Below are 22,100 nucleotides of genomic sequence, written 5' to 3'. Positions count from 1 at the left end.
TCTGGGATGCCTCTCGTCGACTTACAGACAGGTCTCACCCTAGCTATTCCCTCTGGCTTGCCCTCGATGGTCTCTGCTCAAGCTGCTGATCTGAAAAAGTTACAGCTTGGAGACTGGGGAGCTGTTGGCATTCACAAGACAGCCTCCGCTGCGGTTTCTTTCTGTGTATTCACATGCAATCAGCCTCCCACGGCAGTGAAAAAGGTTCAGGCTTTTTAGAGTGCCTCATCCTTTCATGTGAAAATTAGTAGGGATTGTGACTTGTAATTAAATGGGTGGCCCGACTCCATCTATTACAGCCAATTGTTGATTTCTGAGTGCTCATTATCCGAAGATAATTCTTAATTCCAGGTATCGGTCCCTGTTTCCCAGCATGGCACTTTGCCTCTTTCGCATCCAGCCTTTCTAGTGATTTATTCCTCCCAGAAGTGGGTGTCGAAAGTGAGGGCAGGAGGGGAGAGAACCATAATAAAAATAGTTAATGTTTCCTGAGTACTTAGTGTATTTTAGACACTGTTCTGAGCTCTTTACTCCAACCCCATGGGGGCAGGTACCATTACTCTCCTCACTTAACAGATGAGAAAACTACAGCCATCATAGGTGAAATAACCTACCCAGGTGTACACAAGTAGCTAGTGGTCCACCTGGATTCAGCACTAGGCAGTGGGATCCAGAGCAAGTGCTCTTAAGACAAAAATAGGAAAAAAAAGGGGGAGGAGGGTCCTAAAAATATCCATTGTGCAGTTTATAGTTTAGACTCAATCACTGTATGTACCAAACCACTTTCCCCAAACCCAACAAATATTTGGTGAACTTTTTAATGTTAATTTGTGAAGATCAGTGATTCTGAAAAACTTAGGTGTTTGCATATCCCTATGAGACTTTGAATAAGGCCCCGACTTCCTCTTGCTCCAAAACTGCATGAAAAATTTGCATATCATTTCCAGAAGTTCAAAGGCCCTGTGAAAAGTCCTCCCGGTAGACCCCATGGAACCTGGGTCAAGAATCCTGATTTAGAACAACACTAAACTCTATCAATACGAAAAACTGAGTTAATGGAAAGAGAGGAAGCTAAACTTGCATAGGAAAACTGAAATTTATGTAGGTTTGTATGACCTCAGACAAACTACCCACCTTTTTTGTGTCATAGTTATCGCTTCCCTCTTCCTCTGCCAGTCCAAGTTCATTGTCAAGTTCAACAAGGTAATATCTGATCACTGCTTTCAGTTCCCCGGAGGAACATATCCCATTCCTTTTTGAGAATTCCTTTCCAGGTTCCCTAGTCCTAGGAAATTTGCAAACCCAAATTAGTGACGTTATTCCTGTGGGTATACCAAAAATAGATAGATGTGACGGCCTGTTTCCAGTCCCCTAAGCCTGGAGCAGCAAAGACCTGGCAGTAGAGACTTCTTTAGGGAGCAGCCAGTCACATGCATCACCTGGAGCCCCACCCTGGTGGCTAAATTGCTGTAGGGATGAAACTGCTGGGTAGACTCAGGGAGGGTTTGTGTGTGTGTGTGTGTGTGTGTGTGTGTGTGTGTGTGTGTGTGTGTGTGTGTGTGTGTGTGTGTGTGTGTATGTGTGTAGGTGAGGGGAGACAAGGGAAGAAGGAAGTGGCATTGTCAGCTAATGGGAGAAACAGATTCCTAAGAGGCTGTAATACTACTGAGGAAGGAGGTAGAAACCTCCCTCCCACCCCCCACCCCCCCAGGGTAACATGATTGGAGATTCGTCCCTCAGCACTGACACTCCAAGAAGAGATGAGCAGAATAAGGGAGGAGGCTGGGCCCTGCCCAGTCCACGTATTTCTTGCTCTCAAAGTCTGAAGACCTCCCCGATCACACATGTGCTGGAAAGCTCCTTGAAGGTCAGAGGGGAGTGATGCTAACTAATGCCAAGCTACCCATATGCCTTTTCAGTAAAATCCATCCAGGCTAAGAGATGCATGCATGTACACACATGGGACGATCCTGAGATATACCAAATATGGACTGTGAACCAGGCAAATCAAAATGATTGGCTAAAGAAAACCCTGGAAGAAATACCCCATAAAAGTCATTCAAACTGCCACAAGGGCACGACTCAGTGATTCTCTCTCATGTGTCTATCCACACCTACTGTACTTGTTTTCCCTCTTAATAAACACTTTACTTATCTCACCACTTTCTATCTTTGTGGAAATTATTTTCTGCAAAGCCAAAGGGCCAGGGCCTTTGTCACTGACCACTGATCTAGGAGCTAGGATCTGGTACTTTCTCCGCCACACCCTGGTCTCAATCTCTGGCTGGGAACCCAAGCCCTGCTCCAAATCGTTGCAGGCTGAGGCCACCGGAGATCATATCCTATGGTTACTTGGAAACCATGTCAACTCCTCCCTGCTCCCATCACCAAAGGACTAGATCTGGTTGACCAGCAAGAAAGTAAACCTCTCCTCTTCTAACCTCCTACCCAGCTGCCCTTTGGCACTTCCCCCACCCTCCCTTTTAAGTTTATTTTTGGTGCCTGTTTTAACAAATTTCACTTTAATAGAGAAATTGAGGGTGAGGAAGAAGGCCTATACTATGGGATTTCCATGGGGTCAGTCTCAGACAGATAATACAGACAATGATTTATATTTATTGAGCATTTAGAACCAGCTTGACCTCGTGCTAAGGGCCTTATGTACATAATCTCATTAAATTCTCCAAACAGTCCACAAAGTAGTTTTGGTTATTATTTTCATTTTACATGAGACAGTTGAGATTCAGAGAGTTAGTGGTGAATGGAAGATTTGGCCGCTAGGTTCTTACTCCCAGTCTTTTGGCTGCAGTGGGCCCCAGAAGCAGAGCTGAGTTTTAGGGACTGCCTTGAGTGGAGTACCAATGGCAGGGCTCCTGCCCTTCCAGGCTGTCCTGAGTCCCAGGACTCTACCTTCCCAGAGTTCCTCCCATTGTTTTCCCTTCAACTTCCACTGCTTGCTCCTTGCTCCAGACCTTGTTCAGTAGCCCAGCTCTTCTCTCTAGGCAGGCCTTGGCCTCCTCTATCCCCCATTCTGGACACCAGGGAGGCTTTTCTTCTCGGATTTTGCTTTGGGCCCCATACCTTCTGCTCCTAAACAGTCAGAGTCTTACATTAACTATCGAATAAAATCCAAGCACCATGACTACATGCTTTCTCTTTACCTTCTCTCTTCAAACTGTATGGAGTGTTTATCCTCTTGAGTTGGCTTTTGTTCTGAGATATGTGTGTGTGTGTTTGTATCAGTTCAGTCACTCAGTTGTGTCCAACTCTTTGCGACCCCGTGGACTGCAGCACACCAGGCTTCCCTGTCCATCACCAACTTCTGGAGCTTGCTAAAACTCATATCCATCGCGTTGGTGATGCCATCCAGCCATCTCGTCCTCTGGCATCACCTTCTCCTTCCGCCTTCAATCTTTCCCAGCATCAGGGTCTTTTCCAATGAGATTATATATATATATGTGTGTGTGTGTGTGTATGTGTATGTGTGTGTGTGTGTGTGTGTATGTGTATGTGTGTGTGTGTGTATAATCTCAAAACTGTTTAACATTCATTTTAATATTTATTTATTTTATTTATTTGGCTGCACCGGGTCTTAGTTGTGGCATGTGGGATCCCTAGTTATGGGCATTTGAACTCTTAGTTGAAGCTAGTTCCCTGATCAAGGATCAAGCCCAGGCCCCCTGCCTTGAGAGCTTGGAGTCTTAGCCACTGGACCACCAGGGAAGTCCCTAAAATTCATTTTTTAAAAATTTATTTATTTTTAGTTGGAGGATAATTGCTTTACAATATTGTGTTGGTTTCTGCTATACATCAGCCTGAATCAGCCATAGGTATACATATGTCCCGTCCCTCTTGAACCGCCCTCCTACTTCCCAACCCATCCCAACCCTCTAGGTCGTCACAGAGCGTTGGGTTTGAGCTCCCTGCATCATACAGCAAATTCCCACCAGCTATCTATTTTACACATGGAATTGTATATGTTTTAAAGCTACTCTCCCTATTTGACCCATCTTCTCCTTCACTGTGTCCATAAGTCTGTTTTTTATGTCTCCATTGCTGCCCTGCAAATAGGTTCATCAGTACCATCTTTCTAGATTCCATATATATGTGTGTGTTGTCTAAAATTCATTTTAATGGTTTACATTGCCATGGATCCTTTGAAGAAAGGATAAATATAAAGTATCCTTTAATTAAACATGTAAATACTCATTTATTTCCCAGTGGCACTAGATGAACATAGCCCTTTTTCTTAGAAAGGCCTCCCCACTCCCTCCATAGATTGAGATCCTGCCTCTTTCAGGTCCCAGCTCAAGCTTCCCCAGTTCTGGGAAGCCTCCCAGTGCTCTAGGCCCAAATGATCACTTCTCCCAACCTTGGTTCTTCATCTGACCTCACAAACTGGGGTCAAGCACGTCTGGAAACCCCAGTGCTTCCCTGAGTTAGACCTGGGTTGTCAGTCCTGCTCTGCCAGTTCCAGCCAAGTGACCTTGAACAAGTCATTTAATCTCTGAGTCTTGGTTTCGGCATCCATACTACGGGGACAGTGCCATCTACTGTACACGGTGACTATAATGGCTAAATAAAACACTGGATACACAGAATGTTAAGAAACAGTGTGCCTGCTGTCTGGGATTGTAGCTTCTGGACCCAAGCTGCTTGGGTCTGCCATTTACTTGGATGAGCTATTGAATTCTCATGCCCCAGTATCCCTCTCTGTAAGACTGAGATGACAGGTGTATTATCAGGAATAAATGAGTTGATACATGTAAGGTACTCAGATGCCTGGCATAGAGAAATTGATCAAGAATGTCAGCTGTTATCTTGTAACACATCCTTCGTCCTCACTTCAACATCTCATTTGCTATCCCCATACCTAGACTGAACACCCTCACTACAGGGACAATCCTATGTGTTCTTTTATCCCTGAGCCCACTGCCCTGCCTGGCATGTGGGCAGGAACTCTTTAAGCTGCTGAACTCACCATAATGGGCGTTGTGGGACCATGCAGAATACCCCCAGCAGCCTATAGAGGCAAAGGATAAAGTTTCCAGACTGTGAGTGCCGGGAGCAAACGCTGGGCAGGAAGGAGACTGAGGATACAGGTGGAGGCGGAGGAAGCTTGGCTGCTTTTCTTCCCCTATCTCCAGCTCACCCCCTCCCCCAAGGCCAGGCATTTAATCTGGCCGACTCAGTGTGTGCAGCCAAGGCAGGCACTGGACCTCCCATCCGGGCTGGAGGTGGGGGTGGGGGTGGGGGTGGGGCTTCAGACCTCACCTGAGGTGGGGGCAGGGGGGCGCAGCCCCGTCTACTTCCGCCCCCCATTCAGGGTCCTGCTGGCTTCTCGCCTGCCCGCACCGCCTAGGGGAGCCCAGCCGGACCTGGGCGGGCCTCCGTGCCCCGCAGCTTCCCTTCCAGCCACAGGCCGGGGCCTCCCCGCGTGGCCACACCTCCCCGGGCTCCGCAAGGGTTAAGGCGGCGGCGGAGAGGAGAGGTTTGGGCTGACGTCGCGCCGGCTGAAGGTGGTTCCCCTCGGACGAGGATGGGAGAGCCTGGCGAGCTGAAACCCGAGCTCCCGCTCAGCTGGGGCTTGGGGAGGTCCGCGTAGGAGCCGCCTGCCCGCCGGCCTCCCTCGGTCCCTCCCCAGCAGTCTCTCCGGGCACCGCCGCGGGAACGATGGAGCTGGGCTGGTGGCCGCAGCTGGGGCTTACTTTCCTGCAGCTCCTTCTCATCTCGTCCTTGCCAAGAGGTACTGTGAGTCGCATTCAGGACCCCCCAGGAGGGGGGAGGACAAAAGTCTCCTGGGGTTAGTTAGGGGGCAGGAGCGGGGTGTCCCAAGAGAGGGTGCTTGTGTGTCTGTGGGTGGTGGTGGTGAGCTTTCTTCTAGTGGGATTTTGGGCGCTTGGCTGGTGGTGCTGAAGTGTCCCTCTTTCTTCCTAAGAACGTGACACCGTTTTTCTGCCATCCCAACTTGTGGGACTGAACTGGAACTGAACGTACCAGCTTCAGTTTTATGTGCTTTTTTTTTTTTTCAGCTTTTTAAAGCACAAAATTATCGCTGGGGTTCTACCCAGGCTCAGGTGCCCCCTCTGACATGCAAAAGCCAAATCTCTACTTGGAAAAAGCCCCCTCCCAGGTGAGCTGGGAGGAAAGAGGTGAATAAGAGCAGGGCTTGCAATGAGGGTGTTTGTCCCGAAGCATCTTGTTGAGGAAATCTCACACTACAACCGTTCAGAACAGATTGCCAGCAAAGGAGAGGTGCTCACTCAGCATATATACACTTCCTTTCTGATAAGGATGAGAAAGAAGAAGAAAAAGCCGGGGTGAAGAGTGCAAGTTGATTTGGGGGATGCACAGAGTTTATTTAGAAAGAGCTGTGGCTTCTGTGTTTTTCACATGTCATTTTCTGAGCCACAAACCCCACGTCAGATGGGCTCCTGGGGCAAGTGAGGTTGAAACAAGACCCAAAGCTCTTGGGAGCCTCTTGACCCAGCAGAAGCAAGGGGAGAGCAGGCTTGTCCTGTGACTGCTGCTGGGCAATCAGGGAGGGTGGACTTTTTAGGAGCATCCGTCCCACTATGGCTAGAGAGGCCAGGTGTCAGGAGGCAAGGTGAGACCTCAGGAGGTAAGGTGCACAGGTGATAAAATAGGGCAGCTTTGTGGAGGAGCAGGGAGTGTATGAGCCTTTGCTACTCCCCTCTGTGGGGGTGACCTGCCACCTGTGCTGGTGACCTGTCACCTTTGCTTTACTTAAGAAGTGGGTGCTTCGTTGCTGCATGTAGCTGGCAATCACCCAACAATGAAACAGAGTAAGCTGGGTGGTGAGGGTGTAGAAAGCCATCAGCTACAGTAGAAGGGAAGCTGGACCTCAGCACATATCCCTTCAAGGTGAATGAACAAAACCGAGACACATGGAAAGCACACCCCCGCCCACCCATTTTAGTCAATACTTTCCATCTACCTGTAGCCTGCCAGCACCAGGTGAAATATTCCTTGGTGACTGACTCTCAAGCTGGAGAGTGTTTCATTTGAATTTTGCCTTATTGGTCTCTGGAGCAGCCCAATAATGTAGGGAGAAGGAGCCCAGGCGGGTGGAGTCTGATAATCCTTTAACCCAGCCACTTGCCCGAGGTTTAGTTGGTGACTTTTACTTACGACTTGTCCCTGTTCCACCTCTGCCTCTTGGAGCCGACCTTCCAGGGCACAGTGGCCCAGGCCCAACTCCAGAGGAGCCTGCATCCCTCTGCAGTGCCAGGGCTCCCAGGTGTAGTTTTCTTGTCCCCGCATCTCTTTTTCTAATGTGGCAGGTGAGATGGCTGAAACCCATAAAAGCTAAAAACTAAAGCTCAGCTGCCCCTTTTTCCTTGCCCAGGACCTGAAAAACCCGTTTATCCCTGACCTGAGAATCTCTTGTACCTTTTACTCAGGAAAGAAAGCTGACTTTGGTAAAGACTCGCCTGCCAATGCAGGAGACAGGAGTTCAGTCCTTGGGTGGGGGAGATCCTCTGGAGGAGGAAATGGCAACCCAGTCCAGTATTCTTGCCTGGTGAATTCCATGGACAGAGGAGCCTGGCGGGCTGCAATCCATGGGGTCATAAAGAGTCGGACACGACTTAGAGACTAAAACAAAACCACCACCAACAAAAAAACCAAACAGAAAAGAAGAGCGTCAGGGAGGGTGTATGGTGTCTGGGCAGCCGAGCAGCTGACTGAGCCGGAGAGCAAGGCTATTTCATTGTCTGTCAAGCATTCACGTTTAAAGGGAGCACAGAGGGATGGAGTGGAGAAGTGAAATATTTCAAGTTGTGAGCAAGTGAGTCCACTCCCTGCTGGAATTCTGAATCTGGCCCCCGTCAAGGAAAGCTTAGCAGCATATTTCCTCTAATTACTTTTCTAAAAAGAGCATTTGATGAAATGTAAACACCCACTGGGATGGCACGGCAGACGGTTGTTGCTCATCGACTCGGGACACGTGTCTGAGGATGAGAATCCAAACATCAGGCCAAGTGATAACCCAACACAAACAGCACGTGAGGGGAGAAACCCAATTCCACTGACTTCACCAAATAGCAGTAGCTCTGCCAGCAGGATCCAGCCTAAAAGGAACAACTCATTGAAAAGATGTGACTCTGGGGAATGAAGCCTTCACATGAATAACTTCACAAGTGTTGCTTCCAACAGACATTAGCTGGTGGGGAATGAGCATCCAGGCAACCGAGGAGGATAATTTGAAGCCCAGATATGCAGTGGGCAGGAGCAACCAGTGGAGAAAGGGAATGTGGAAAGAAAGCAAGGGGGAAGGAGCGGCAAGAAAAATTAGATGTTGGTTTATAATGGGATGTGTTAGCAAATTCCAAGGAGAGAGCTATGCAAATTGGGCCTTCTTGGCAGGGCTAGATTTTTGTGGGGACTATGAAGAGGGTGTTCCCTTGATATATACTCTTAGAACTCCTGGCTTTTCCAACAGGGAAATAATTTGATGGTGGGATCATGGGTTTCAGGAGCTAGGAGTGACTGGAGAGATCATTTAGTCAGAGTACCTCAAAGGCAGAGGACAAGGAGAGTAAGCGTCTGAGCATTTATGATGGGCTCAGTGTTCAAACCAAAGCAGGGTAGGTGCTGTTATTCCCCAGCTGGGGTTTAGAGAGGGTCTGTGACCTGTTCAAAGATACACAGGCACGGTTCCTGGAAAAGTGAAACATTTGATATAGCAATTCCACCTCTGGGAATAGACACAAAATAAATGAAAGCAGAAACTCCAGCAAATATTTGTACACCCATGTCCACTGCAGCACTATTGCCAGTAGCCAAAAGGTAGATACAACCAACATGTGGGTAAACAGAATGTGAGTCTATACATACAATGGAATACTATTCAGCCTTAAAAAAGGAGTGAAGTTCTGATTAAAATGACACCACGGATGAGCCTTGAAAACATGATGCTTAAGTGAAAGAAGCCAGACACAAAAAGATAAGTACTGTATGATTCCATTTATGGAGGTGCCAAGAGGAGTCAAATTCATAAAGGCAGAAAGTAGAACAGTGGTTACCAGGGGCTGGAGGAGGAGGGATTGGAGAGTTAGTGTTTAAGGGGCATAGAGTGTCAGTGAGTACTGATGATAACATTCTGGAGATGTATAGCGGTGATGGTTACACAGGCCATTGGACTGTACACTTAAAGGTGATTAAAATGGTAAATCTGTGTTATTTACATTTTGCTGCAGAAATGATTCCCAGGTGGCACTACTGGTAAAGAACCCACCTGCCAATGCAGGAGATGTAAAGAGACGCAGGTTCAGTCCCTGGGCGTGGAAGATCCCCTGGAGAAGGAAATGGCAACACACTCCAGTATTCTTGCCTGGTGAATCCCATGGACAGAGGAGCCCGGCAGGCTACAGTCCACGGGGTCGCAAGGAGTTGGACACAACTGAAGTGACTTAGCACAGTACAGCAATAATGATAAAAAGAAAACACAAGAAGATTAGTGGAGCCTGGGGTGAGCCCAGACTGTCAGATTCCTGAGCAAAAGCTCACCTGGTACCTGGCTGACAAACTCTCACAGCTAACAGCCTCCTACACTGATGCGCATGTAATCGAGGCATGGTTTCAGGACACACGTGGCAGGAGAGGGTCCTAGCTCTCTCCCATGTGGGTGGCGCTCTTGTTGTGTCGTGGGGTGGCTCTGGCAAAGAGGGAAACTATAGCGTGGAAGGACTGGCAGCCTTTGGGTCAAAGGTCTGCAGAAGTATTTAGTAGGGTATAGTGCTTAAAAGGTTTTGAACCTGAATGCTTTGAGGTAAGCTGGGTCCCCTGTCTGGTCTGACACCCCACTGCTCAGTTCGCACGTGTGTTATCTGCTAGTCCGTGCTTGTATTTGCCTCGTTGACCTCTGTTCCTGGGAGGGATGGGGGAGAAATGGGATGTGAAAGAGAGAAACTGGAAAGCTGGGTGCTGAATGGGGAGAAGCACAAGTGAGCATTTTGCAGCAGACAGGAACATAAATATATTTTCACTTGTGTGTGTTGTGGAACACAATCTCACCTCTGTGACCACCAGTAAAATGTTTTATGAATGCCCTTGAGGGTGAGCTGTTGGTAGAAGTTGAGGGTGAAGCTGGGTGTTATATCTGGGTCAGTCAACTGGGGACAAAGCACCTTTGGAGCCAGAGGCAGAGATGACCTGGAGCATGTAAGTCCCTTAGACATATCCAGAAGCCTTAGGGAAGGCTTTGGAATGCTACTGGCAGGGACTGTGGATTTGACTTAAATTTATCTGCATCTGGGTTACCCTGGCTAGACAGCAACGGCTGAGATTATGGCATCTCATGGTGTCTGGAGGGCCTAATGATTGGCCTTAAGTCAGAAAATTATTTCCATCTGCCCTCTTAGGGGTGGCCAATCCCAGAGCAAGAGAAAACCTCTCTACCTGCCTTTCCTGAGCCCAGTTCTAGAAGCTGCAATTGATTTGGGGGGAGGGGTGCACATTTCAGTAATAAATGAGGGAAAGTGATACCCCGCTCCTCCCCTCACGTGGGAGGACCTGTCACCCCCACTTTGTGGATATTTGAAAGTCACAAGAGCCCAGATCCCTCTCCTCTTATTTTATTTTAACGGGGAGGGAAAACCAGTGTTTACATTTTCTAATTCCTGAATTCCAGGGCAGAGGACCCCGAGGCCAGCTGGAGCTTTGAAAGCTACCAGATCAGTGGCAGAAAGTCTATCAGATTCCAAGCCTGGTCTGCGTTTAAGGAGTTCTGTTTGTCAGTCATCCCAAAATCTGGGCCAAAGCATTAGATTTATAATGGAGAGAAAGAAGTAAAATGCAGGAAAAGTCAAACTTCATATCTATGAACAAAACCACTCAGGGAAAGTAGAGAATTAGAGTTGGCTGGAGATATTTCTCTTAACCAATGGGACTTTCTGCTACTCACTGCCCAACGCTGTTCCTTTCCTTGTTCTCGGTTGTCATTTGTGATACAGACACAGAGCCTGTGTGGGTTGAGAGTGGAGTAAGCAGGGTTGCACATCAGATATTTCACCTGCAGTGGTGGAAACACCAGTAGTGGAAGCCTCATACCTAAGGGACCAGATCCCAAATAATCTACTGGTATTTGTGGTAAATACCAGGCATTCTCCTATATGCTTGACATGTATTCATGTAATCCTCACAACACACCTAGAAGGTAAGTAGTTATTATCCCTAGTTTACATACCGAAAGAGAGGTACAGTACTTGCCCAGGTCACAGAACTGGACATCAGTGTTTTGAACCCAGTCTGACCCTATAATGCATGCACCGAAACAGTAACACTGCTGTAGTCAGTAGCGAGTCCAACTATGGTAGATCTTCTGTCTGTATTTTGGCCAAATCATAAGGACCACGGTGTTAGTAAAGAGTTCTGGTTATCCTGTGGATATTCCAAGAGCTGATATTCCCCGGCCCTTGAGTCAGCAAGGTCACATGCTAGCCACTGTGGAGGCAGAATGGATGTAAGAGAGGAGGGAGAGACCTCAGCAGCCCCCGTGGGACCACGTGGAACCCAAGAAGAGCCATTTTCTAGAGGAAACATGAATGTTAAGCAGATTGCAAATCCCACTCATTTCTGGGTAGCTGTCCACAGCCACATGCATCTCATTATGATTAGACGTGGGAAGTGAGAATTTCTTTGTCTCATGGTCAGACTTTATAATCAAAATCACATTTCTGTTTGTGGAGCGACAGAGTTAAGGATGAGACATGCTTCATGCCTGGCCCTGAGACTGTGGAGCACTAGTATTTTATGGATTTATTCTGTCAAGATCGTCAATGTGTGAATTCTTAGGTGATGGAATAGGAGTAGCCGGCCTGGCATGAATAAGGGGAGGCATTTTTCTTTCTTCTTTTTTTGGCATAATACAGCTGATGGATATTGCAGGGGATGGAGATGCAGCCTCCCTCCATTAATACTGAGATGGATTTTAACCAGTTCATTTCAACCTTGAATGAGGATCTGCTGTCTTTTGGGTCTTTTGTTGAGTGGTTAAGAAAGCCCAAATGAAGACACATGTTTCTGTCACCCTTCTGCCTCTGGATTTGGGGACATGCCTTTATTCCTGCAGTGTAGGCATCTTTATCACTGCCCTCTCTGAGACTGTGGCTATCTCAGAGGGCTGAGTTAGTGGTTTGGCAGTGAGTGTCGCTAAGTAGAAGTCTGGTCAGTTGGTTTGGTGATTGGAAAACCAGGGCTGCTGCTGCCAGAACAGAGCAAGGAACACATTCAGGCAACTTTAGCTCATGGGGAGGTGCAGCAATTGTCCTCATAAGCTGAATTGATGATTGGTTAAAATAAATTTCCAACCAGTTTAATGGAAATCCTCTGGGTGGAGGAAGGATGTTGGCCTGGTTTGCTTCAAATCAAATCATTTGAGGACTCTGGGGAACTAAAGTGTCAGTTTTTCAAACCCAGTTCCATGCCCATTTACTTCTAGGATTCCTTTGAAGATGATCAATTAATCCTTTATATCGTGCTACCCCCCTTTGAAAGTCAGTAGTGATGGTGGAGAACACCTAGGATGCCCAGGACAAGTTGCCTGAGCTTAGCTTCTAGCTGGTAGCATCTACTCCCATATTTTCTAATATTCCACTTGGCTCACCTGGGGTGCAAGCAGAAGGGAGGGCTTGGCTGGTATAAAGGATCTTTATTGCCTTACTTCTTGTTTGGCTTTCTGCCTCCTACTTGGTGGTTGACTGCCTGCTTCTAAGTGATCTTCAGCCTCCTTTCTGTGCAAACCTGGCTCCCCTGGCCAATTCACTGGTAGAACAGAACAAGTGGTGAATATTCAAGCCTTCATGGAAATGAGATACAAACTGTAATACACAAAAAAGCAAAATATATTTAGCAGTAATGGACCCAATTGGGGCTTTCCTGGTGGCTCAGTGGTAAAGAATCCACCTGCCAATGCAGGAGACTCAAGTTTGATCCCTGGGTCAGGAAGATCCCCTGGAGGAGGAAATGGCAACCCACTTCAGTATTCTTGCCTAGGAAATCCCGTGGACAGAGGAGCCTAGCAGGCTATAGGTCTTGGGGTCGCAAAGAGTCAGACACGATTGAGCGACTAAACAACGACAAATGTGGACCCAGTGGATTCCCTGTAAAATAGACTCCAAAACGTCATAGCAGGAGCCATTTCTAACAGTAGTCTTTGTCACAAATAACCTGACCCTGGAAATCACATATGCCTGATATGTCCACATTCATTTATTTATTCAGCAAGCTATCTGGAGATAGCATGATGAATGAGACCAGTCCTTTTCCTAAAGACACTTGTAATCTGTTGAGAGAGCTTATGGTCTAGCCTGGTATTTTCCAAAGTAGGTTTCATGAGATACTAATATTAAAGGATATTCAGCAGAAATAATAAAACCTAGGATGTCACGGTGAAATAAGTTTGGGGAATGTGGGAATTAACTTGGTACAAAGAATATTATAGACTCGGCAAAGCCCTACAATAAAGCAAGCTGTTACTAGCATTTAAAAAGTTGTTCAGCTGCAGAACCTCTTTTCATGTCATACCTTATACCATCAGTGGATTTAGCACTCCATGGAATACAGTTGGGAAAACTCGGGTCTCTTGCCCATAATGAATAAAACATTGAAGAATATATATCTCACCACTATGGAGGACAAAGTAAGAAGGGAATTGAAAATCTACAAAACTGGAGCGTCTCTTTGGACTTCTGCTGAAAGACAGACAGGAAGTCTGTTGTCCTGCTCACTTCACACTTGCTGAGACGTTGAAAGAACCATAGAGGTGATCCCGGCCCTGTTGTGATAAAAGTCCTCACCAGCGTCGACCTGCGTAGTTCACCAAGAAAGCTTATTTCTGGTCTACGAGGTGCTCACAGTAATGTGATTGCCCTGGGATCATTGGGCAGAATGAGGTGTGACTCTGATTAAGGTGCACGTGGTGATGTGGCAGTCCCAGGGAGCGATAAGAGCTGTGACTTGACTTCCCCACTAGGTTGTAACCTTGGTGACGGTTCCACTGTGTCCCCTTCAAAAATGAGGAGAATATTTGAGCATCCTTCTAGTTCTTGGGAAATTGAGTTCAAGATCCAAGTCCATTCATTACCAGTTAACCTCCCTCCACCTCAACACACATGCTGGTTTGCCTCCAACCTTTTCTTATGTGTCCTCCTGTCTGCTAGTTTGGGTATAGCTCAGGCACCATGATGCTGATTTCTACAACCTGGAAGCGGTCCGGGCTGTTTACACTGGTGCTGTATCCCACAGAGACAGCACGTGAGTTTGAGCTGTTCACCAACCCCTTGTTTGCTGTTTCTGGGAACAGCTTTATTCTTCCCTTTCCTAAATATTGTTCTTGTTGTCATGCAACACGATTTCCCCTTTAGCCCTTGCTTTGCCTGCCTCCTGTCTCTGCCCAGACTTGTTTCAGATTGGATGACTACAGTGGCAATGGATAAGGAATGAAGCAGCTATTCCTTTTAAGGGTTTTCTGCCCAACCCATAACCTTCTCAGCAAAGATTTAGCTCTTCCTGGCCATTTTATGTATTTCATTTTTGATGCCGATATCTTAATATGGATGTGTTCAAGTTTGAATATACATGCACACAGAAAAATAAAAGTATAGCAATGGTTGTTGTTGTTCAATTGCTCAGTTGTGTCTGACTCTTTGCAACCCCATGGACTGCAGCACACCAGGCTTCCTTGTCCTTCACTGTCTCCTGGAGTTTGCTCAAACTCACGTCCATTGAGTTGATGATACCATTCAACCATCTTATCATCTGTTGTCCCCTTCTCCTCCTGCCTTCAATCTTTCCCAGCATCAGGATCTTTTCCAATGTGTCAGCTCTGAGCATCAGGTGGCCAAACTATTGGAGCTTCAGCTTTAGCATCAGTCCTTCTGATGAGTATTCAGGATTGATTTCCTTTAGGAAATAGATATGGTTATGTATACACTTATGTGTATATATGGATGGGTATGTATAAACATGGGGTGTAGAATATTATGGTTAAAACATGGGACAGAGTTTGAATCCTGCCTCCATCATTTATGGCTCTTTTCTTGGAAAATTACTTAACCTCTTTCATGTGGCCTTACCACCTTTCAACCTGTACGCTGAGAATAATAGTGTCTTTATTTGAGTTTGAGAAGGGAACGGCAACCCACTCAAGTATTCCTGCCTGGAGAATTCCATGGACAGAGGAACCTGGAGGGTTACAGTCCATGGCATTGCAAAGAGTTGGGCGTGACTGAGCGACTAACACACACAAATGAGATAACCTGTTTATTTTTAAATTATCATTGGGATATAGTTTATTTATTATTATTATTTTATTTATTTATTTTCAATTGGAGTATAATTGGTTTACAATGTTGTGTTAGTTTCTGCTGTATAACAGCATGAATCAGCTATATGTATGCTTATGTCCCGTCCCTCTTGAGCCTCCCTCCATCTTCCCTATCCCACCCCTCTAGGTCATCACAGAGCACTGAGCTGAGCTCCCTGTGCTATACAGCAGCTTCTGGAATAGTACTGGGCCATAAAAAGGAATAAAATTGGGTCATTTGTAGTGATGTAGATGAACCTAGAGTCTGTCATACAGAGTGAAGTTAAGTCAGAAAGAGAAAACCAAGTATAGTTGATTAATAATGTGTTAGCTTCAGGTGTACAGCAAAATGAATCTGCTATACATATATATATCTCCACTCTTTTTTAGATTCTTTTCCCACATAGGCCATTACAGAGTACTGACTAGAGTTCCCTGTGATACAGAGTAGGCCCTTTTTAGTTATCTGTTTTATAGATAGTGGTGTCTATGTGTCAATCCCAATCTTTGATTTATCCCTCTCTTCCAATTTACCCTCCCTCCTCCTTACCCTTCAGTGGCCATAAGTTTATTTTCTACATCTGTAACTCTATTTTGTAGCTAAGTTCATTTGTAACCTTGTTTTTAGATTCTACATTTAAGTGATATCATATGATATTTGTCTTTCTCTGTCTGGCTTACTTCACACAGTGTGACAGTCTCTAGGTGGTCCAGTGGTTAAGACTGAGCTTCCACTGCAGGGGGTGAGGGTTCGACCCCTGGTTGGGGAACTAAGATCCTGCATGCCGCATGGCACGACCAAAAAAAAGAGAGAGAGAGATAGCCTATGCAGTATAATGCTTTGCAAAAAGGAGTACTCAGGAAATTAAAGTCATCTTCTGCTCCTCTCTTTTCTAATATTTTTCCCACTAGCACAGAAGGAATTAAGAAGGAGAAGTATTGGGTATTCTATCTTTAGTAGACTGGAATTTACATGGTCCTTTTCAGGCTCACTTCACCTTGGTGCACAGTCCTATCCTAGTCATCTGTGACTGTGTCAGAAAAAAAGAAATTCCTGAAGATTCACCGTATGTTTATTTCTCTGAGACTTGTTTTCTCCTCTTGCTTTTATCACGCATCTGCCTTCCAACCTTAGGGTGAAATTCCTGCCACATGCCTAAGTTTGTCCATGTGCTGGATTTTTGCAACGGTTTGAGGGGCTGGTGTCTTGCAGAGTGGGTGATTCTGGGTCAGTGATGTCTCCCAAACATGAGATGGTGCCCATGGCCACCTGTTGTGATTCAAGGGTAGAGCCAGCCAGGAATCCTCAAGCCAAAAGAAGTTCCCCTTCATCTTGTTCAAGCTTGTAGAGCTGGGGGAGGCAGCTATAATGAGGACTAGCCTGCATGAAACCACTGCCAGCTTAGGGCTTAGTGAACCATAGGACATACCATTATAAATGCATCACCCTCTCAGCCTGACATCTGCTCTTGGCCATTTGCCTTTGGTAGAAGGAAAATCTGGCTTCTGCTTGGCATCAGTGAACCTGAACGTGAAGACAGTAACACTGACTCTGGAGGCTCCTGGCAAAGGGATAGATGTGGTTGACCAAGGCCCCCATAGAGCCCTGGCAGACTCTGGCTCAGAAAGAAGGTTTTAAACATGTGAAGGATTGGGGAACAGGTGGGATTGTTTGTAGAATTCTTATATCTGAGGAACTCCAGATTAGATTTTTAGGGTAAGCATAAGTTTTATTGTTTTCTTAAGGAAATATTTTTTCTTGTATTACTTTTTAAAAATATTTATATATTTTTGTCTGTGTCACGGAGCTTCTGGGATCTTAGTTACCTGACAAGGGATTGAACCTGCATCTTCTGCAGTGAATGCTCAGAGTCCTAACCACTGGACTGTCAGGGAATTCCCAAGTTTTATTGTTTCTTAATTTATACATTCTAATGCTTTGCTTGATACAATATTTGCTGAGTTCCGTTGCCAAGTACTTTTAGATGCATTATTAAAAATTTTTAGTAGTCAATGCTAATTAAAAAAATAAGATCTATTCAGCTCATATTCCAGTGTTGGAAATAACCCAGAAGCAGCTGTCCTTCTGTGCTAGGGATTTCTAGCACAGTTGTTGAGGATAATGGCAACTTGGGACCCTTCCAAGATGCTTGAGTTTGGGTTTTATTCCCTTTGGCTATAGACATAGAATTTCTATTCCTAGAAGAGAAGCAGCAGGAGGTGAGGTATGTCCTATTTAAATAGGTGTCTGAAGAGGAGGTATTAGAGAGAAAAGATTAGGAAATCTAAAAGCAAGGGGGAGGAACTCAGAATGCCATGATAGAAACAAGAACAGACTGCTTGAAAATGCCATGTATGTGTGGGCCTCTGGCGGAGACACTTACTCACCCCTTTTGTTCCCTTAGCCATCTGTATCTGAGCCATACGTGTGATGGCTTTTAAAAAAATTTTTTTAGAATACAGTTGATTTACAACCTGAAACTAACACAATATTGTAAATCAACTATACTTCATTAGAGTATATTAGAATGTACAGCAAAGTGAGTCAGATATATATATATATATATATATATATACATTCTTTTTCAGATCTTTTCCCATATAGGTTATTACAGAACGCTGAGTGGAGTTCCTTGTGCTGTACAGTAAGCCCTTGTTAATTATCTGTGTTATGTATAGTAGTGTGTATACATTAATCCCAGTCTCCTAATTTATCACTCCCCTCCATGTTTCCTCTTTGGTAACCATAGATTTGATTTCCAGATCTGGGAGTCTGTTTCTGTTCTGTAAGAAAACTTCATTTGTATCATTTTTTATTTGATTCAACAAATAAGTGATATATATTTTTTTCTTTCTCTGTCTGACTTACTTCACTTAGTATAAAAATTTCTAGGTCCATCCATGTTGCTGCAAATGGCATTATTTCATTCTTTTTTATGGCTGAGTAATATTCTAATGTATATATGCACTGTATCTTCTTTATCTGTTGATGTGTTTTAATTCTACAGAAAATAGTGGTAATGTCTCAACAAACTTGCAATTTTTCTTACAAGGCACTTCATGCTCATTGCCTCTTTAACTGCAGTGACATTAACAACCCCATCAATCTACATCCATTCTCTTGAGATTCAGGGAAAATGCCACAGCAAGATGTCTTGTTTGTGATTGTCCAGCAGCATAAATGAGAGGCAGATTCAGTATTAAAATCTGAGTAATCTGCTTCCCAAGTGTGTTCACTTCACCAATGATGCATTCTTGATCTGTAAAGTCAAAGTTGTGAACTCTCTAGAATCAAAGTAGTGTGTTGAAAAGAATAAGACTTTGGCCCTAGAAAGAGCTGGCATCTTCACCTGAAAGCTGTGCCACCTAGGACAATTTATTTACCTTTCTGTTCCTGAGTGTCCTCATCTGTTAAATGAAGAAAATGATACTTACTTTGAGGGGTGGCTCTGAGGATTCAGTGAACTGCTTTGTTTCAAAGGCTCAGATACATTCTTGTGGGGGCTGGGACCCAGGGAGAGGGGCAATGAATGAGACGTGACAGAGTGGAGCTTAATAAAGGATGAAGAGGGGAAGAAAGTGACAAATTGATTTTTGCTTCCCTTTCCTCCCCAATGTACTAATGCCTGCAAACTAGATTTCTAGGGAGTCTATTAAAAGATTTATTTCTCCTGATACCCAAAGGGGGTGATGAAAGTGTTGACTTTCCAACTATCATTATCTTATTACCAAGAGGAGCTGTGAGAAGGGGAAGACCAAGGTCAACTGAGGGTGGGAATCCAGCCAGGGTGGGAATCCAGCCAGGCTGGGACTGAGAGTCTCTTGGTGGTGGGCTGGTTTCCAAAGTCTCAGGAGGAGGCACTGAGTCATCGAGAGCCCTAGCAACCGTTCCATCGCCCCTGACTCACAGCATTTCCGTCTGGGATTTGCCTGGCATCTGACATCAGCCCCATGGAGTGGGCGGTCAGACCTTCAGGTGGTTAGGAATGTGCTGTGTTAGAAATCAATGCGGGGAGTTCAGAGAGCCTGAGAGGAGGCGGAGGAGTGGGTCGGGATGAGAGGGCAGCCCAAGCTGCCTAAGTGTAGGACTCTGATTCCTACATCTTTTTTTCTCCCTCTGGTCTTAGGTTTATAACTTGAAGGACAGCAAAACGCTCAGTAGAGCTTTTCATTCAATGTGGTTAGAGGGAGGGCTGTGGGGTTGGGTGGAGACAAAGGCTATTCCAACGTCAAGGAGGAGCGAGCCCTTGATGAAAGCACCTTTCTCTGCCACCTTCTGGGGTGGCCTCAGCCTGGGCCTTTGGTATGACAACTGACGTTATATACGGAACAGGCCGACTCAGGTTTTCATCAAGAATTCTCTGACTGTTTTCAGATTTTCCCTAACAGTTACTCTCAAGTTATTTCCTTGTAACCTGGTGTTGAAACCATGCTACTCAGAGATGACGCTGCGGGGACTCCATTGCCCCTCTGCCCTTCTGTGGAGTTAAGCCCTGGTTGTTTGAGGGATTAAGTGTTCTCCGTCGTGTCAGCAGGAGAAATCTATCAGTGTTGGAGAGCCTTAACGCTAGCTGCCAGGCTGTGAAAATAATGCCGAAGGCCATGAGGACAGCCAACCTCTCACGCATTCATTCATTTTTTTCACCACGTCTATACAAACGGAACCTGGGCTTCCCTGGTGGCTCAGGGGTAAGGAATCCGCCTGCCAATGCTGGAGACATGGGTTCAATCCCTGATCTGGGAAGATCCCACACGCTGTGGAGCAACTAAGCCCGTGTGCTGCAACCACTGAACCTGTGCTTTAGAACCTGGGGGCCGCAACTACTGAAGCCCTCATGCCCTAGAGCCCGTGCTGCCATGAGAGACCACCGCCATGAGAAGCCCGTGCACAGCAGCTGGGTGTGGCCCCTGCTCACCCCAACGAGAGAAAAGCCTGGGCAGCAACGAAGACCCCGCACAACCAAAAATAAATCAATCAATAAAATTTTAAAAGAAATAAAAGCCAAACCTGTGCCAATCAGCCAGCATTTTTCTCATTGCCTTGGTATTTGCATGAATAAAACAGAACTGAGAAGTTAAGTGTCTTATGTTTTCCAATGTGAATTCAGGAAAAAGCAGAGCTGGACCCTTATAACTGAAATCTCCACTCAGGCGGGCTGTCCCAAGCATGGGAGCTGAGGAAGAGCTTGGGCAAAGCCCATGATACCAAAGTATTGGGTGGGCCAAAAAATTTGTTCACGTTTTTCCACAAGATTTTATGAACTTTTGGCCAACCCAATACTCTGCAACTCTCTTGATATATGTTCACCCTAAAAAAGAGGAAAGAGAAGCACTTGTCCACACAAAATAACGATGCAGCAATTTAAAATCACTTCTCAAGACTACTCAAGGTCACGAGAAAATGTCCATGACTGAAGTAAAGAAATAAAGCAATTTCTAAAGAAAACAAAAAGCATAATTGGTTACCAGTTTTGAGAGGTTAAGAAGACTGTGTACACATCTTTTAGCTTCTATGTGTGAATATATACATTAATTAAAAGATGACAATTGAAGGATAAGTTATTTCTGAATACTTTTTCTTTATGTATAATTTTTTTTTTTTTGATGCTTTCACAAGAAATCTTTTTTATTAAAGTATAGGGTCTTTTATGGATTTCTCTGGTGGCTCAGATGGTAAAGAATCTGCTTGCAATGCAGGAGACCCAGTTTCAATCTCTGGGTACGAAGACCCCCCTGGAGAAGGGAATGGCAACCCACTCCAGTATTTTTGCCTATAGAATTCCACGGAGAGACGAGCCTAGTGGGCTATAGTCCCTGAGGTCACAAAGAGTCTGACATGACTGAGCAACTAACACTTTCACTTTTCATAGAGTGTTTTATAAAAAAATAAATAAATACTTTACGCAATGGAAGAGTTGAGATGAATGAATGTATAATGTGCCTGGAACTTTGTGAGTTTAATTTTGCTATGTGTTTATGGGCACGTGCTTGACTGTTTGGTGCCTTGGTTGATTCCAGAGTGGGTGGTCTGTGAGTTCTTGGTGCTTAATTTGTACTTATTTCCTAGGAAGCACTGGCAGGATAAAACTCATTTGCGGTTTAATAAGACTGTTCTTTTTTTTTTTTTGTAAATTAAGTTTCACTGAAACACTGTCATGCCCATCTGTTTATATATTATCTGTAGTTATTTTCTATTGAGTAGTTGCCACAGAGACTATATGGCCCACAAACTAACACAACATTGGAAAGCAACTATCCTCCAACAAAAATTAATAAAAAATTAAAAAGATAAATTTAAAATGCCAAGAAAAATGTATCTGCCTCTTTATAAAAACCATTTACTGATCCCTAGGTTAGACAACAAATAAGGCTTTGTTCTTAAATGTGGACGGCAAAGTAACCTTTGTTCACATACAGCAGCCCAAAAAACTGGAGGTTGTCCTGCCTATTTTGCCCTCAGCAGCAGGCTTGCTCACGTCCTCCCTAACCCTGAGATTCTGCAGGCCTCCCTTTCTTCTCAGAATTCCCTAAAAAAATGTCTTTGGGGTTTCTCTTTGCTTATTTTCTACTTAGCTCTTTTCCTCACTGATAAAGTGAAAAGGTCAGAGTAACTCATTTTAACTTATAAGAAAATATTACCCATTTTGCTGGATCATTTTTAAAATTAAATTGCATGAACAATATAAAAGCACTTTAGCTAAACAAATATTAAAATGCTTTAGCATACATGCAGGAAAACCTTCAGTTGCTTTTCCACTGTTGATCTTTCTTT

The 22,100-nt window shown here is 45.1% G+C and overlaps 1 protein-coding gene across 4 annotated transcripts in view; it reads left to right on the top strand.

Moving 5' to 3' along the window:
- The window catches only part of PAMR1 (peptidase domain containing associated with muscle regeneration 1), a 181,277-nt gene that overhangs the window by 93,306 nt on the left and 65,871 nt on the right, over positions 1-22,100 (top strand). For 3 of the 4 annotated variants that reach the window (XM_081538105.1, XM_081538103.1, XM_081538101.1), the window contains exon 1: positions 5,525-5,746. The exons of the other annotated variant lie outside the window; for it this stretch is intronic. In XM_081538105.1, coding sequence (XP_081394231.1) covers positions 5,674-5,746 — 73 coding nt within the window. In that variant the 5' untranslated portion in view covers positions 5,525-5,673. Of the gene's footprint in view, positions 1-5,524; positions 5,747-22,100 lie in introns of those variants that run through there. 4 annotated transcript variants of the gene reach the window in all.

This window comes from Giraffa tippelskirchi, chromosome 11, assembly GCF_054371585.1.
Source record: "Giraffa tippelskirchi isolate mGirTip1 chromosome 11, T2T-mGirTip1v1.2.pri, whole genome shotgun sequence".
Classification (NCBI taxonomy): domain Eukaryota; kingdom Metazoa; phylum Chordata; class Mammalia; order Artiodactyla; family Giraffidae; genus Giraffa; species Giraffa tippelskirchi.
This window is presented reverse-complemented; position numbering and strand designations above follow the sequence as displayed.